The sequence below is a fragment of the Protomyctophum bolini genome (genome assembly GCF_963924005.1).
Source record: "Protomyctophum bolini genome assembly, contig: SCAFFOLD_77, whole genome shotgun sequence".
NCBI classification, from domain to species: Eukaryota; Metazoa; Chordata; class Actinopteri; order Myctophiformes; family Myctophidae; genus Protomyctophum; species Protomyctophum bolini.
The window spans coordinates 81,191-99,628 of NW_027666171.1; the positions used below are offsets into that span (position 1 = coordinate 81,191).

General features: G+C 39.3%; 1 protein-coding gene across 1 annotated transcript; it reads left to right on the plus strand.

The window, feature by feature from the left end:
- The first annotated feature begins 554 nt into the window (after positions 1-554).
- LOC308312051 (uncharacterized protein) lies at positions 555-8,062 on the plus strand. The gene is made up of 8 exons (XM_080794461.1): positions 555-655; positions 1,595-1,711; positions 2,415-2,553; positions 2,655-2,809; positions 3,730-3,829; positions 5,689-5,775; positions 6,620-6,759; positions 7,943-8,062. The coding sequence occupies exons 2-7, from the start codon at positions 1,634-1,636 to the stop codon at positions 6,736-6,738; spliced, it is 678 nt and encodes a 225-aa protein (XP_080650587.1). The 5' UTR covers positions 555-655; positions 1,595-1,633; the 3' UTR covers positions 6,739-6,759; positions 7,943-8,062.
- The last annotated feature ends 10,376 nt before the right edge of the window (positions 8,063-18,438 follow it).

Here is an 18,438-nt window from a genome sequence, read left to right on the forward strand (position 1 = left end):
GCCCAGAGACATATTCTATACAATCAATTGCCCATACACCTATATGTATTTCATAGCAAGAAATATAATGAAATGTTATGATTGAAATGTTGTGTTGTTGGTTTTCCAGGTGGGGACAGGCGAGGTCTCTGCAGCGTGGATTGGAATGGTATTGTTTGGTATTACAGATGGACAAGCCATGTAAGTTCTTTGGGAATGCATTGCATTTGATTGTATTGACCACTAATGCTCATAAAGATCACCTTTGTATAATTTCACCAAACAAAAACACAATTTTTACAGAGTAAAACTTGATCATTGATCATCATTGATTTGATTAAAGATTTATTTTAATGAATGAAAACTTGCAGTTTCCATTGCTTTATTACTCTATTTATTGTGTTAAATATTCTATGTATAGTTTTTAATGGATTTGATCTAACTCTAAAGCTCTGTTTTGAATGCTGCTATATAAAGCTATTATTATTATTATTATAGTAGTAGTAGTAGTAGTAGTAGTAGTAGTAGTAGTAGTAGTATGATAAAGAATGACAATATACAACTTCTAACCTCAGGTGGATGGACGAGTCTCCTGTCATCTATACTCACTGGGATGCAGGCGAGCCCAACAATGCTCACGGGGAGGAGTTCTGTGTGTCCATGAACAGACGTCAAGGTATAGTCTACTGACTGTGTCAATTAATTCATTTAGAATCACTGAATGACCAGACAGTGGTCTTGTGGTTAGAGTGTCCTGAAACTGGGAAGTCGTGGGTTCGATCCCCGGCCGGGTCATACCAAAGACTGTAAAAATGGGACCCAGTGCCTCCCTGCTTGGCACTCAGCATCAAAGGGTTGGATTGGGGGGGTCAGTCCCTGCTTGGCACTCAGCATCAATGGGTTGGATTGGGGGGTCAAATCTACTAATCAAATGATTCCCGAGCGCGGCACGGCTGCAGCTCACCGCTCCTTGGCTGCGGCTCACCGCTCCAAGAGATGGGTCAAATGCGGAGAACATATTTCACTGCGGTAACGCGTGCTTAAAAGACACAGTTGTACGACAACAATAGCAGATGTACAAGCTCACAATGCATCGTATTGTAAGCTTGTAAATTATCTTAGTATTACATGCCAGAATAGAGACTCCAGTGTTATCACTTAAACTCTTAAACGCCGCAGTCCCGCTACTAAGGGCAACACAAGGGCACCAGAAGAGAATTTCCCGTAGACGTTTCAACAAGTATTTATTTAAAGACCGTTAAAGCCTCGGACAAAGCCACCTCGGATGATGTCAAATCATGACAATAAGCAAACTTTTTTGGGCCAGACAAATAATTTGACAGAAGAAAAAAAAAAAAAAAAAAGTGTTGTACACAGCTTAAAGGTCTTTAAATAAATACTTTCTGAAACGTCTATGGGAAAATGAATGGGAAATTCTCTTCTGGTGCCCTCGAAGGGGGTGGGACTGCAACACTCTATTCTTGTATACTTAGTGAGATTTAGAAAAAAAGAAATGTAAGAATCTTAAACATCACCTGACATACCCAACATACGGACGACAGAGTTAATGAATAGCCCTGGATGTTCATTCTATTGTACGTGTCTGTTCCTTCAGGAGGGTGGAATGATATGAACTGTGGCATACGAGCAGGGTATGTGTGCAAGAAGTACCCTGGAGACATCCACACCCCTCCGCCACCTACACAGCCTTGGGAAGGCAACTGTCCTACAGGTAAACAAGCACATCATGCGCACACAAACGTAATTTGTTTGATTCATTTTGCAATCCCTAAGCTATACCGAATGTCCAAACCGGGGATTTTAACCCAGGTTTCCCATGCGAGCGCCAAAATGTATACTGCTAAGCTAAAACAGAATATTAAGCTTCCTCTTGTCCCCCAGTTGTACCTACTAAATGGTGCATTTATATAGCGCCTTTTATCCAAGGCGCTTTACATAGATTGGGCATTACATTCACCCATTCACGCACACATTCATACATCGATGGCAGAGGAAACCTTGCAAGGCACCAACCTAACCTGCACACCGGGAGCAATTAGGGGTTCAGCGTCTTGCTCAAGGTCAAGGAGGACACTTCGACACTAACTCTGGTGGAGCCCGGGATCGAACTGGGAACCTCATTCTTGGGTATAGCTGTTCTACCGGCCATTCTACCACTGAGCCACTGAGCCATCTCAATAGAAGAGCAGGGAGCTCATGCAGCTGCAATCACTGCAGTTGTGTTAGTTACAGTACATTGCATTAACATACTGTACTGTACTCTAAGATAAAATGTGTCAATCAATCAATCAATCAAACAAATCAACTGGAATAAATGCAGCTCAATCTGTAGCTCACCAAAATCTAATGTCTTGTGAAACACTAGCCCGAGTTCTTTCCTTTTCATAATAACGCCTTTGTCTTTGTGATTGCAGGTTGGCTGCGTTTCAACAATAAATGTTTCCTGTTCAGAGGACAAAAGGATGACATTAAAGCCAACTGGTCCTATGCTCGCGCCTTGTGCAAGGGCACAGGAAGGAGATCTGGCTGTAATTGACAGCCAATATGAAAACGGTAAGGCGATCAGCGAGAGCGAAATAATTAATGAATCCCTTCATTTAAACGTTAAAAGCGGATCAGTGGGGTAACTTTTGCCATGTTCCTCTCTTCAATAGACTTCGTGACCAGCCATCTCAGGGACTTGCAGCTCCCAGCATGGATTGGCCTGTCGGATGTTTTGGTGGAGAACCAGTATGGATGGTGTGACGGTATCAGTCCAGTACTGTACACCAACTGGAACAGCAATGAGCCCAACAATGTGGGAGGGATGGTGAGAACCCTATTGGGTATTGCCATACCTATTGGGTATGGCACTGTTTCCCAAACAGCGGGACAGGGCCCATTAGTGGGTCGTGGACACGTTTTATGGGTCCCTTGATTATTATTATTATTATTATTTTTATCATTTCAAAACATTTTCAAAATAACGTTCCCAAAAAAGCAAACATTTTCATGAATAAAAACTAAATTCAATGATTACATGAAGCAATCAAAGAAAACATCTAAGAAATTCCATAAATTAGAAAATCTACAAGACCTTGTAGATCTGCTATTTTCACTAGTTTGTGTCGCGGGGAGACAACAAATTCCTCTTTTGGGTCACAGGCTAAAAAGGTTGAAACCACTGTATTATAGAACTTGACTTAACCCATGCTAGAATGCTTTCTTATCTGTCTTACCTTTCTTTGTAGTTGTTACGTCCCCACCAAAGAGGTCCAGGTGTTTTTTTCCCTACATAAGCCCTCAATGAATTGCATTGAATTGAATGGGGCTATGGGGTGTTATGCTAATTCGCTTATTTCCATCGAAAGAAGTAGTAAAGTGTGCCGCTTGGGATATTATTTACATTATGAAGAAGAGATATATACAAAGAAATTATAATTTTGAGCGATGAAAATAAGCGAATTAGCACGACACCCCATAGCCCCATTCAATTCCCATTCAATTCAATGCAATTCATTTAGGGCTTATGGTAGGGGAAATAGCCAATAAGGAGCTTTTGCACAAAATAACACCTGGACCTCTTTGGTGGTGACGTAACAACTACAAAGAAAGGTAAGAAAGCCTTTTAGTATGGAATTCTCCTTTAACTTGACTTGACTTAAGTCAAGGCGAGTTCTACAACACAAATGTGTGCTGGATTATTTGTCTACCTAAATAGCTTCAGGTTGTATTTTTACTCCTCAACAGGAAGACTGCGTGACGATGACTCACCACCACCTGGTGAGCGGGAAGTGGAACGATGACGCCTGTACCGAGGAGAGGAGCTTTGTGTGTTCCAGGAAGAAATGTCAGTGCTCACTGTTTTACAGCTTCACTCTGGGCTAATCTGACTGGCCAATATCCAGTGGTGTCAAATAAGTAGTCAAATGTTTTCCTCGAGTAACGGTATCAATACTGCAATGCAATCTGTTAGTTGTAAGTAAAGTAAAAGTCTCGAATTCAAAATGTACTTTACAGTACAAAAGTATTGGTATCGAAATGTACTTTAAAGTACCAAAAGCAGAAAGTACTCTCGTGTGTGCCGAATCTGGGTTGTACATGGTTTGTTGCACTCCCTCTGGTGTTGTGGGTGTGGACTTCGTTTACATTAAGGAAGTATTTAGACAGTTACATGGGTATCTTGGTGGTGTATCGAATCTTGTGGACTAGACCCATTGCAAGATGCTGTACTCTGTCGTCGACCCTAAGCCATCCCAGCCTGTCAAAGTGGGCAGGGGTGAGGTTGGTTCGGGGGGTGAGGCCAAGTAGGAGCCCGGCATATTTTTTTTTTGGAGGTCTGGAGCCTTGTTTTAAGGGCCTTTGAGGTGCTGTGGTACCACGAGGTGGATGCATAGTCAAAGAAACCTTGTACGAGGGCTCCTGTTAAGGTCTTCTGGGTGTTTTTGTTGACCAGTGAGGAGATCCTGTAAAGGAATCTTGTTCTTTGATTGACTTTTTTGATTACGTTGCTGGCCATTTTATCACCGGAAAGATTGGCCTCCAGGATGGAACCTACTACAGAGCAGAGCGGCAACGTATCATTGCCGCTTGAATAAATACATACCGGTACATATGCCTACAAGGCTAAAGATAGTCTACCGAGTCTAAGAGTTCCATTACATCTCCACTGTAACGCACTATCCTGAACAGTCTTGCAGAAAACGGCGAGTTTTGAGAAAACAGACTTGACAGGTTTACTTCTGTGAAGCATTTATTTCTGTGAAGCATTTATTTCATATTTACATGTCGATTTCAGCTCTGACACTTATTTCAGACATGCTCTAGTATGTGAGGAGTCAGCCTGTGCTATTAACTCATTTTGCGGGCTGACAAAAAGTTCTACTCGGGTGAAAAGCTGGGATGTGCATGATGGCAGGCTCAGTGAAATCTGGTCACATATGAATATAAACTTTTAATTTCTTCATGGCTTTTAGGCTTCATAAAAAACATGTTGCACAACAAGGCAGATGTGACTAATTATAGCCCTAGAATGTCTGTTACATACATTGCATTATTTCACATACCAGAGCCATATAGATCAATGCTGTAGACTTGCGTTTGCAGCGGCAGCATGGCGGTGTAAATGTGGTCGGCGCTCCGTGTGTACTCTCTCAATAAATGTATATAGATATGAAAGTTGACCATATCTGACTCCCAAGTCTTTGAAATAAAGACTTGGGAGTCCGATATGGTCCTCAACTTTCATATCCATGTGAAGTCATTATCATAAAATGTTTGTTTAGTCAAATATCTCCACTTTTTCACAAGCTGCACCTGGACGGTTTTCTCTCCGGGCAAAGGCACTCGGAATGACATCTAGACTTAATTTATCCAAAATTCCTTTGACCGTCGCAAACGTCGTCAGGGAAACGCAAGTTTGGGGCACAATAGGCAGGTGGTGTGATTAATTACCCAGCACCTATCGCAAGCACCTGCCGATTGTGTGCTTCCCTGGTCAATTTGTGTTGGGTGTGGTCAGAGGAAGATTTGGTGAATTAATTCTGTACCCCCTTTGCCCGGAGTGAAAGGTGTCCGTGTGAATGCGGTGGAAAGGTCGAGATATTTGACTAAATACACGTTTTGTGCCAGAACTTTCACATGGATGTGAACCTAGAGGACAATATCTCACTCCACGTCCCCCTCCCGGCCTACATGCCCTCGGTCCAGACGGGCTTCACGGAGCTCAGCCCGGAGCAGATGGAGAGACTGCAGCAGGAGATCAGAACCATCAAGAGCAGCCACAGGAGAGACCGCGTGAGTTGACTCTTTAACCCATTCTGACCTGAGATCAGATTCTAAAAATGTCTGTTTGAAAATGACAGTTTTCTGAAAAAAGCCATGTTTCTATGTCAGTCGTCAGTCATTTTTCAAAAATAGCAGACCTACAAGCTATGAGCTTGTAGATCTGCTATTTTTCAATAGCTAAAGCACAACATAATGCGAACCCCTTTTGGTGTTTTAAAAGCATTATGTTATACTTGAGCTGTTGGAAAAAATAGCAGATCTACAAGGTCATAGCGCGGCACCGAGTGCCGCGCTATGAGCTTGTAGGTCTGCTATTTTTTTTAAATCGTGAAAATGCGGCACAAATCTTTGAATATATATTCTTTCGAAGTCGGGCCTAAATGGGTTAAAACCCATTTTGCGATTCTACAAAATGTCTTCTAAGATATTCTAGATATTAAAATTATAATTGTCAGGCCTGGGCCGTGGCTCAGCGGTCCAGGCACCTTGGCTGGTATAATCCAGTCTGGCAGTGTGGCCGCGGGTTCGACTCCCGATCCCGACGGCCTTTACTGCATGTCACCCCCCCCATCTCTCTCCCCATTTCCTGTCAGCCTACTGTCTGTCCCTCCATAAAATATATAAAATAAAGGAGAAAGCCACAAAAAAAATGTAATTGGTAATGAATTTTGCACATCTTTTTCACGATTAAAAAAGTAATAGCCAGCCCTGTGTGATGTCTGTGCTCAGACAAGAGGCAAAAAATAAACCCTATTTTTATGTTCTACTTTGTGAGCGCGTGTGCGTGTGTGTGTGTGTGTGTGTGTGTGTGTGTGTGTGTGTGTGTGCCTGTGCGCGTGTGCGTGCGTTGCAGGGTCTCCAGGACAGTGGTCATCGGGTGACTCCAGTGTCCAGTGGATCAGGCCTGCTGCTCAGCCAGTCTCATCTGACCTCAGCCCTGCTGACCACCAGACCCTCGCTCAGCAAGGCTGACTGGACCTCGTACAGCAACCTGTGAGTACAACAAAAAACAACACATGTATTTCAAGGACTTCCATAACTCTGAGAATGTGCAAAGTAAAACAGTGGCCTATACAATTTGGCGGCGCATACATACACACACACACACACACACACACACACGCACCTACCAACCTCGCACCCTCACACACCTCCGCCCCTTAGCGACACCTGCATCACAGGCCACCGTTCTCACTGTTACCCCACTGGCATGCTTCCTCTAGCTACCGCAGCAACACAACAAACAGTGGCCTATACAATTTGGCGGCGCATACATACACACACACACACACACACGACACACCTACCGCCGCAACACAACAACAGTGGCATACAGTACACAGCATGCAGCGCAACACACTTTCTTTCACGGATTTCGCAACGCACGCGTGCGTGGGTCACACACTGACGGAGCCGTGGGTCACACACGTTGCCTTCCGAAGTTCCGCCAGGTACCAGCCCAGGTAAATAATTCCTTCCAGGCAGCTATACTTTTGCAACGCACGTGTGTGTGTGTGTGTGTGTACTTTCGCCACGCGCGTGTGTGTGTTTCGCTACTTTCGCAACGCACGTGTGTGTGTGTGTGTGTGTGTGTGTGTGTGTGTGTGTGTAGAGAATGAGCCACTGTGCCACATCATAGTTTACGGTAATGCATGGGGGGAGTTCCCCCATGTCCCCAGCTACATTATAATTTAGAACCCAATGGAACCACACCAAATTAACTGATTTACACTCAATAGTAATGGGGGTCTCATGTAACTCAGAGACAGCGACATACAATTGACCCATTTACACTCTCACATTTAACAGACATACAAATGCCATTCAATGGGGGGCTCCACAGGCATCTTCACCTTTCAAATGTCTCCACGTATATTTGTTACATCTGTGTGTGTGTGTGTGTGTGTGTGTGTGTGTGTGTGTGTGTGTGTGTGTGTGCCAACACTATGTACTATTTACATTACTGCAAATAACTGATTAAATCAAGTCAATAGTCAATACACAACTCCACTGCCTTACATACCGTACTTCCCAGACCATCCCTGCAGCCCGTGTATCACCCCTATTACCTTCATAATTGTTCACTATCTATTACATTACTGCAAATAACTGATTAAATCAAGTCAATAGTCAATACACAACTCCACTGCCTTACATACTGCTCTGTACTTCCCAGACCATCCCTGCAGCCAGTAACGTGTGTAGTTTGTGTACCTGCCCAACACGCTATCTTCACATCCTCTACACCACTGCGACTCATGGATACCACAATGGATACTACAACACCATCCTCAGACAAAAAAGGTACACATTTATTTACTCTGTCTGTGTGTTTCCTTCAATCCACATTATGTCTGTGTCATAGCCAACGTGTGCTGTCCTTTACATAGTATGCCGTACGATATGGGCTCTAGCCCATGGTCCAAAATGATGAGAAACGAGGATAACCTTTTTTTTCAAAATAAAAAAAAACATGGGCTATAACCCATCGTTTTTTTCATTTTTTAATTTTTGTCAAATCCTCAAAAATGATGAAAAACGGCGTGCTATAGTATGCCCTACGATATGGGCTATAGCCCATGGTCCAAAATTATGAGAAACGAGGATAACCTTTTTTTTTCAAAATTTCAAAAAACATGGGCTATAACCCATCGTTTTTTTCATTTGTTTCAAATCCTCAAAAATGATGAAAAACGGCGTCCTATAGTATGCCCTACGATATGGGCTACAGCCCATGGTCCAAAATGATGAGAAACGAGGATAACTTTTTTTTCCAAAATTTCAAAAAACATGGGCTATAACCCATCGTTATTTTTCATTTTGTCATTTTTTTTCAAAGCCTCAAAAATGATGAAAAACGGCGTGCTATAGTATGCCGTACTATAGCCCATATCGTACGGCATACTATGGCACGCCGTTTTTCATCATTTTTGAGGATTTGAAAAAAATGAAAAAATGAAAAAAACGATGGGTTATAGCCCATGTTTTTTGAAATTTTGAAAAAATAATTTAGCCTCGTTTCTCATCATTTTGGACCGTGGGCTATAGCCCATATCGTACGGCATACTATAGCGCGCCGTTTTTCATCATTTTTGAAGATTTGAAAAAAATGACGAAATGACAAAAACGATGGGTTATAGCCCATGTTTTTTGAAATGTTGAAAAAATAATTTAGCCTCGTTTCTCATCATTTTGGACCGTGGGCTATAGCCCATATCGTACGGCATACTATAGCGCGCCGTTTTTCATCATTTTTGAAGATTTGAAAAAAATGACGAAATGACAAAAACGATGGGTTATAGCGCATGTTTTTTGAAATTTTGAAAAAATAATTTAGCCTCGTTTCTCATCATTTTGGACCGTGGGCTATAGCCCATATCGTACGGCATACTATAGCGCGCCGTTTTTCATAATTTTTGAAGATTTAAAAATAATGACAAAAACGATGGGTTATAGCCCATGTTTTTTGAAATTTTGAAAAAATAATTTAGCCTCGTTTCTCATCATTTTGGACCGTGGGCTATAGCCCATATCGTACGGCATACTATAGCGCGCCGTTTTTCATCATTTTTGAAGATTTGAAAAAAATGACGAAATGACAAAAACGATGGGTTATAGCCCATGTTTTTTGAAATTTTGAAAAAATAATTTAGCCTCGTTTCTCATCATTTTGGACCGTGGGCTATAGCGCATATCGTACGGCATACTATAGCGCGCCGTTTTTCATCATTTTTGAAGATTTGAAAAAAATGACGAAATGACAAAAACGATGGGTTATAGCCATAGAGTTATTATACAATAGAGAAGACACCCAGAGGAAATCCTGAAGCGCAATGGACATAGTGGCCGAAGAAGGTATTGCAGTTTGGTAAGGTTTGGTCCTCAAACACATGAACGCGCACTAGGCTCCGCCCACTCCAGCAAGTTTCAGCCAGCTCTCTGAGCTCTGCCCCAGAGCGGAGCGCTGAGTGAGAGACCGACCGCATTAAAACCAGGAAATGTCGCATCAGGACTTTTGCTAATTACTTATTATTCTGTGTATATAAAATATAGATAATTTGTCTAATCTCTAGTTACATCAATATTGTTCTTGTAAAATAGTTGGTTTGTGACCAAGTATTAAGATTATAAAGATCGCTTATGTCATTTTGACTGCCAGGGACTTCCCATTCACTTACCATAGGCTTTTTCTGTAGAACTCCCGAGTCCGAATTAAAAAAAAAAAAAATTAAATAGCAGCTGTACATGAAATGTTAATGTTGATTTAGCATCAACATGATTATTTACCGATATAAATACATGGTTTGATAACCTACAAGTAGGCGAAAGTCATTTTCTGCCAGGCGTATGTCTCTCCATCTACCCCGTCTTCAAGCCTCCATCCCTGGGCAGAGGTTGAATGATTGACTGGTGGTCGTGGAGCTCTGTGCAGTGCCGTCTCTTTACAGTCTAAAATCAATGGTTAAATTATTCCATAACACTGAAAATGATCAATTTTCCAATTAAAATCAAATTATGGTTAAGTGTGTAAATTACATTTATTCTGTTTGGACAAAGTGCAGTTAAGAAAAGGTGGAGATCAAGGAAGAATTTCTCAATGTCACATGTGAAGTGTAAAACTGGGAATTTCACCCAAGGAATCCATGATGAAGTGCTAAGATAACCACAATAATAACCCAGATTCGTATTGATGTGCTTACCGAGATAATCAAAATGCTTTCATTTTAAACCAACCTCTGAATTAAAACATTGGGTTCTGCAAAAGTCACAGATCAAATTGCAATGATTTTTAAAATAATCTATTATTCACACTGGATAAACAACAGTGGGACTGGAATACTGTACATCCAGTTTTGAGACATATTTCCTATGCACATATATGAACCTGAATGGCATAGAATAGCCTACGCAGCATTTATTCTGCATATCAGATATTGGAATATGTTCATATTGTCTAAAGAACCAAAAACAATATCTGTCTGGTCAAGCAGTAGATCATGTATGATTTGGTATTTTTGTTAGTAATATGTCTAAAAAGTCATTGCTCATAGTGGTGCGCAAATTGGCATGACAAGTGTCAAAGTGCTCTTTTTTAAACTATATTGACATTCTTTTTCAATTACAATTTTACAATTGGGACAATATTGTCACACTTTAAATATTATTTTGTTATATAAATATATAGTTTGTATTACATTTGTTGGTTGTCTGATACATATTTAATATTTATTATATTTGCATTCATAGTGCTACAAGTGCTATGAAAAAGAACCCATCATTTATTGTATTTTGGCATTTTATTAGAGATCTGTAGCATTATTATTTAATAGTTTAGAGTGGTGCTGTGACCTTGCATTTGCCATGCAGGCTTAAAGTGTTCTTCAGAGCTAAAATTGTTCTACATTGTCATTGGTAAAGTGTATTTGTAAAATGTATGTAGCCTATATTTTCACTTTCTTCTAAATGTGAATTAGCAAAAGTATAAAGTCCCTTTAAAAGCAAATATTCAACTGCAGCACTGCACCACACCACACAATAACACAAGTTGGAATGAACTTCAGTTTATTGCATTAATATTATATTATATGGTGTGTAAACAGTTCATAGAGGTGTATAAAAATAACGAATTTAAAGAATCGGATACATCCATGTTCTTAATCTATTCAAAATGCTAATATGATAAAAACAGCTATGGTTTTATATTTCCTTTCCGAAAACACTGGGGGGGGCAGACGATCCTATACCATCTATGCCTGGCATAGACTGTACGCCTGACGCTGACCCGATCCAAAAAGCTTTCTACCCAATACCGCCCCCAGCTGGCAGTGTCAGGTTAAGACGAGTCTGCTGCCAACATAGCGATGCGCGTTCACCACGAGTAGCACGCACACGCACACACGCACGATGCTAGTTCATGTGTCGGTCGTCGCGCGTTCATGTGTTTGAGGACAAAAATCCAGAATGCACACTGCTCCTAAACCGGAAGGAGGAGTGGATTCGCCTCATGCGCTTCTGAGCAACTCAATGCAAGTGGACGGGAGGAGAACTTGGGTGTCTTCTCTATTGTATATATACTCTATGGTTATAGCCCATGTTTTTTGAAATTTTGAAAAAATAATTTAGCCTCGTTTCTCATCATTTTGGACCGTGGGCTATAGCCCATATCGTACGGCATACTATAGCGCGCCGTTTTTCATCATTTTTGAAGATTTGAAAAAAATGACGAAATGACAAAAACGATGGGTTATAGCCCATGTTTTTTGAAATTTTGAAAAAATAATTTAGCCTCGTTTCTCATCATTTTGGACCGTGGGCTATAGCCCATATCGTACGGCATACTATAGCGCGCCGTTTTTCATCATTTTTGAAGATTTGAAAAAAATGACAAAATGACAAAAACGATGGGTTATAGCCCATGTTTTTTGAAATTTTGAAAAAATAATTTAGCCTCGTTTCTCATCATTTTGGACCGTGGGCTATAGCCCATATCGTACGGCATACTATAGCGCGCCGTTTTTCATCATTTTTGAGGATTTGAAAAAAATGACGAAATGACAAAAACGATGGGTTATAGCCCATGTTTTTTGAAATTTTGAAAAAATAATTTAGCCTCGTTTCTCATAATTTTGGACCGTGGGCTATAGCCCATATCGTACGGCATACTATAGCGCGCCGTTTTTCATCATTTTTGAAGATTTGAAAAAAATGACGAAATGACAAAAACGATGGGTTATAGCCCATGTTTTTTGAAATTTTGAAAAAATAATTTAGCCTCGTTTCTCATCATTTTGGACCGTGGGCTATAGCCCATATCGTACGGCATACTATAGCGCGCCGTTTTTCATCATTTTTGAAGATTTGAAAAAAATGACGAAATGACAAAAACGATGGGTTATAGCCCATGTTTTTTGAAATTTTGAAAAAATAATTTAGCCTCGTTTCTCATCATTTTGGACCGTGGGCTATAGCCCATATCGTACGGCATACTATAGCGCGCCGTTTTTCATCATTTTTGAAGATTTGAAAAAAATGACGAAATGACAAAAACGATGGGTTATAGCCCATGTTTTTTGAAATTTTGAAAAAATAATTTAGCCTCGTTTCTCATCATTTTGGACCGTGGGCTATAGCCCATATCGTACGGCATACTATAGCGCGCCGTTTTTCATCATTTTTGAAGATTTGAAAAAAATGACAAAATGACAAAAACGATGGGTTATAGCCCATGTTTTTTGAAATTTTGAAAAAATAATTTAGCCTCGTTTCTCATCATTTTGGACCGTGGGCTATAGCCCATATCGTACGGCATACTATAGCGCGCCGTTTTTCATCATTTTTGAGGATTTGAAAAAAATGACGAAATGACAAAAACGATGGGTTATAGCCCATGTTTTTTGAAATTTTGAAAAAATAATTTAGCCTCGTTTCTCATAATTTTGGACCGTGGGCTATAGCCCATATCGTACGGCATACTATAGCGCGCCGTTTTTCATCATTTTTGAAGATTTGAAAAAAATGACGAAATGACAAAAACGATGGGTTATAGCCCATGTTTTTTGAAATTTTGAAAAAATAATTTAGCCTCGTTTCTCATCATTTTGGACCGTGGGCTATAGCCCATATCGTACGGCATACTATAGCGCGCCGTTTTTCATCATTTTTGAAGATTTGAAAAAAATGACGAAATGACAAAAACGATGGGTTATAGCCCATGTTTTTTGAAATTTTGAAAAAATAATTTAGCCTCGTTTCTCATCATTTTGGACCGTGGGCTATAGCCCATATCGTACGGCATACTATAGCGCGCCGTTTTTCATCATTTTTGAAGATTTGAAAAAAATGACGAAATGACAAAAACGATGGGTTATAGCCCATGTTTTTTGAAATTTTGAAAAAATAATTTAGCCTCGTTTCTCATCATTTTGGACCGTGGGCTATAGCGCATATCGTACGGCATACTATAGCGCGCCGTTTTTCATCATTTTTAAAGATTTGAAAAAAATGACGAAATGACAAAAACGATGGGTTATAGCCCATGTTTTTTGAAATTTTGAAAAAATAATTTAGCCTCGTTTCTCATCATTTTGGACCGTGGGCTATAGCCCATATCGTACGGCATACTATAGCGCGCCGTTTTTCATCATTTTTGAAGATTTGAAAAAAATGACGAAATGACAAAAACGATGGGTTATAGCCCATGTTTTTTGCAATTTTGAAAAAATAATTTAGCCTCGTTTCTCATCATTTTGGACCGTGGGCTATAGCCCATATCGTACGGCATACTATAGCGCGCCGTTTTTCATCATTTTTGAAGATTTGAAAAAAATGACGAAATGACAAAAACGATGGGTTATAGCCCATGTTTTTTGAAATTTTGAAAAAATAATTTAGCCTCGTTTCTCATCATTTTGGACCGTGGGCTATAGCCCATATCGTACGGCATACTATAGCGCGCCGTTTTTCATCATTTTTGAAGATTTGAAAAAAATGACGAAATGACAAAAACGATGGGTTATAGCCCATGTTTTTTGAAATTTTGAAAAAATAATTTAGCCTCGTTTCTCATCATTTTGGACCGTGGGCTATAGCCCATATCGTACGGCATACTATAGCGCGCCGTTTTTCATCATTTTTGAAGATTTGAAAAAAATGACAAAATGACAAAAACGATGGGTTATAGCCCATGTTTTTTGAAATTTTGAAAAAATAATTTAGCCTCGTTTCTCATAATTTTGGACCGTGGGCTATAGCCCATATCGTACGGCATACTATAGCGCGCCGTTTTTCATCATTTTTGAAGATTTGAAAAAAATGACGAAATGACAAAAACGATGGGTTATAGCCCATGTTTTTTGAAATTTTGAAAAAATAATTTAGCCTCGTTTCTCATCATTTTGGACCGTGGGCTATAGCCCATATCGTACGGCATACTATAGCGCGCCGTTTTTCATCATTTTTGAAGATTTGAAAAAAATGACGAAATGACAAAAACGATGGGTTATAGCCCATGTTTTTTGAAATTTTGAAAAAATAATTTAGCCTCGTTTCTCATCATTTTGGACCGTGGGCTATAGCCCATATCGTACGGCATACTATAGCGCGCCGTTTTTCATCATTTTTGAAGATTTGAAAAAAATGACGAAATGACAAAAACGATGGGTTATAGCCCATGTTTTTTGAAAAAATAATTTAGCCTCGTTTCTCATCATTTTGGACCGTGGGCTATAGCGCATATCGTACGGCATACTATAGCGCGCCGTTTTTCATCATTTTTGAAGATTTGAAAAAAATGACGAAATGACAAAAACGATGGGTTATAGCCCATGTTTTTTGAAATTTTGAAAAAATAATTTAGCCTCGTTTCTCATCATTTTGGACCGTGGGCTATAGCCCATATCGTACGGCATACTATAGCGCGCCGTTTTTCATCATTTTTGAAGATTTGAAAAAAATGACGAAATGACAAAAACGATGGGTTATAGCCCATGTTTTTTGCAATTTTGAAAAAATAATTTAGCCTCGTTTCTCATCATTTTGGACCGTGGGCTATAGCCCATATCGTACGGCATACTATAGCGCGCCGTTTTTCATCATTTTTGAAGATTTGAAAAAAATTACGAAATGACAAAAACGATGGGTTATAGCCCATGTTTTTTGAAATTTTGAAAAAATAATTTAGCCTCGTTTCTCATCATTTTGGACCGTGGGCTATAGCCCATATCGTACGGCATACTATAGCGCGCCGTTTTTCATCATTTTTGAAGATTTGAAAAAAATGACGAAATGACAAAAACGATGGGTTATAGCCCATGTTTTTTGAAATTTTGAAAAAATAATTTAGCCTCGTTTCTCATCATTTTGGACCGTGGGCTATAGCCCATATCGTACGGCATACTATAGCGCGCCGTTTTTCATCATTTTTGAAGATTTGAAAAAAATGACGAAATGACAAAAACGATGGGTTATAGCCCATGTTTTTTGAAATTTTGAAAAAATAATTTAGCCTCGTTTCTCATCATTTTGGACCGTGGGCTATAGCCCATATCGTACGGCATACTATAGCGCGCCGTTTTTCATCATTTTTGAAGATTTGAAAAAAATGACGAAATGACAAAAACGATGGGTTATAGCCCATGTTTTTTGAAATTTTGAAAAAATAATTTAGCCTCGTTTCTCATCATTTTGGACCGTGGGCTATAGCCCATATCGTACGGCATACTATAGCGCGCCGTTTTTCATCATTTTTGAAGATTTGAAAAAAATGACGAAATGACAAAAACGATGGGTTATAGCCCATGTTTTTTGAAATTTTGAAAAAATAATTTAGCCTCGTTTCTCATCATTTTGGACCGTGGGCTATAGCCCATATCGTACGGCATACTATAGCGCGCCGTTTTTCATCATTTTTGAAGATTTGAAAAAAATGACGAAATGACAAAAACGATGGGTTATAGCCCATGTTTTTTGAAATTTTGAAAAAATAATTTAGCCTCGTTTCTCATCATTTTGGACCGTGGGCTATAGCCCATATCGTACGGCATACTATAGCGCGCCGTTTTTCATCATTTTTGAAGATTTGAAAAAAATGACGAAATGACAAAAACGATGGGTTATAGCCCATGTTTTTTGAAATTTTGAAAAAATAATTTAGCCTCGTTTCTCATCATTTTGGACCGTGGGCTATAGCCCATATCGTACGGCATACTATAGCGCGCCGTTTTTCATCATTTTTGAAGATTTGAAAAAATGACGAAATGACAAAAACGATGGGTTATAGCCCATGTTTTTTGAAATTTTGAAAAAATAATTTAGCCTCGTTTCTCATCATTTTGGACCGTGGGCTATAGCCCATATCGTACGGCATACTATAGCGCGCCGTTTTTCATCATTTTTGAAGATTTGAAAAAAATGACGAAATGACAAAAACGATGGGTTATAGCCCATGTTTTTTGAAATTTTGAAAAAATAATTTAGCCTCGTTTCTCATCATTTTGGACCGTGGGCTATAGCGCATATCGTACGGCATACTATAGCGCGCCGTTTTTCATCATTTTTGAAGATTTGAAAAAAATGACGAAATGACAAAAACGATGGGTTATAGCCCATGTTTTTTGAAATTTTGAAAAAATAATTTAGCCTCGTTTCTCATCATTTTGGACCGTGGGCTATAGCCCATATCGTACGGCATACTATAGCGCGCCGTTTTTCATCATTTTTGAAGATTTGAAAAAAATGACAAAATGACAAAAACGATGGGTTATAGCCCATGTTTTTTGAAATTTTGAAAAAATAATTTAGCCTCGTTTCTCATCATTTTGGACCGTGGGCTATAGCCCATATCGTACGGCATACTATAGCGCGCCGTTTTTCATCATTTTTGAAGATTTGAAAAAAATGACGAAATGAAAAAAACGATGGGTTATAGCCCATGTTTTTTGAAATTTTGAAAAAATAATTTAGCCTCGTTTCTCATCATTTTGGACCGTGGGCTATAGCCCATATCGTACGGCATACTATAGCGCGCCGTTTTTCATCATTTTTGAAGATTTGAAAAAAATGACAAAATGACAAAAACGATGGGTTATAGCCCATGTTTTTTGAAATTTTGAAAAAATAATTTAGCCTCGTTTCTCATCATTTTGGACCGTGGGCTATAACCCATATCGTACGGCATACTATAGCGCGCCGTTTTTCATCATTTTTGAAGATTTGAAAAAAATGACGAAATGACAAAAACGATGGGTTATAGCCCATGTTTTTTGAAATTTTGAAAAAATAATTTAGCCTCGTTTCTCATCATTTTGGACCGTGGGCTATAGCCCATATCGTACGGCATACTATAGCGCGCCGTTTTTCATCATTTTTGAAGATTTGAAAAAAATGACGAAATGACAAAAACGATGGGTTATAGCCCATGTTTTTTGAAATTTTGAAAAAATAATTTAGCCTCGTTTCTCATCATTTTGGACCGTGGGCTATAGCCCATATCGTACGGCATACTATAGCGCGCCGTTTTTCATCATTTTTGAAGATTTGAAAAAAATGACGAAATGACAAAAACGATGGGTTATAGCCCATGTTTTTTGAAATTTTGAAAAAATAATTTAGCCTCGTTTCTCATCATTTTGGACCGTGGGCTATAGCCCATATCGTACGGCATACTATAGCGCGCCGTTTTTCATCATTTTTGAAGATTTGAAAAAAATGACGAAATGACAAAAACGATGGGTTATAGCCCATGTTTTTTGAAATTTTGAAAAAATAATTTAGCCTCGTTTCTCATCATTTTGGACCGTGGGCTATAGCCCATATCGTACGGCATACTATAGCGCGCCGTTTTTCATCATTTTTGAAGATTTGAAAAAAATGACGAAATGACAAAAACGATGGGTTATAGCCCATGTTTTTTGAAATTTTGAAAAAATAATTTAGCCTCGTTTCTCATCATTTTGGACCGTGGGCTATAGCCCATATCGTACGGCATACTATAGCGCGCCGTTTTTCATCATTTTTGAAGATTTGAAAAAAATGACGAAATGACAAAAACGATGGGTTATAGCCCATGTTTTTTGAAATTTTGAAAAAATAATTTAGCCTCGTTTCTCATCATTTTGGACCGTGGGCTATAGCCCATATCGTACGGCATACTATAGCGCGCCGTTTTTCATCATT

Excerpts from the sequence above, each read along its gene's own strand:
- LOC308312051 (XM_080794461.1), top strand. The coding sequence starts at position 1,634 with ATGTGTGCAAGAAGTACCCTGGAGACATCCACACCCCTCCGCCACCTA. Across the intron at positions 2,554-2,654 it reads TGACAGCCAATATGAAAACG|ACTTCGTGACCAGCCATCTC; the intron begins GTAAGGCGATCA and ends TCTCTTCAATAG. Across the intron at positions 2,810-3,729 it reads CCAACAATGTGGGAGGGATG|GAAGACTGCGTGACGATGAC; the intron begins GTGAGAACCCTA and ends ACTCCTCAACAG.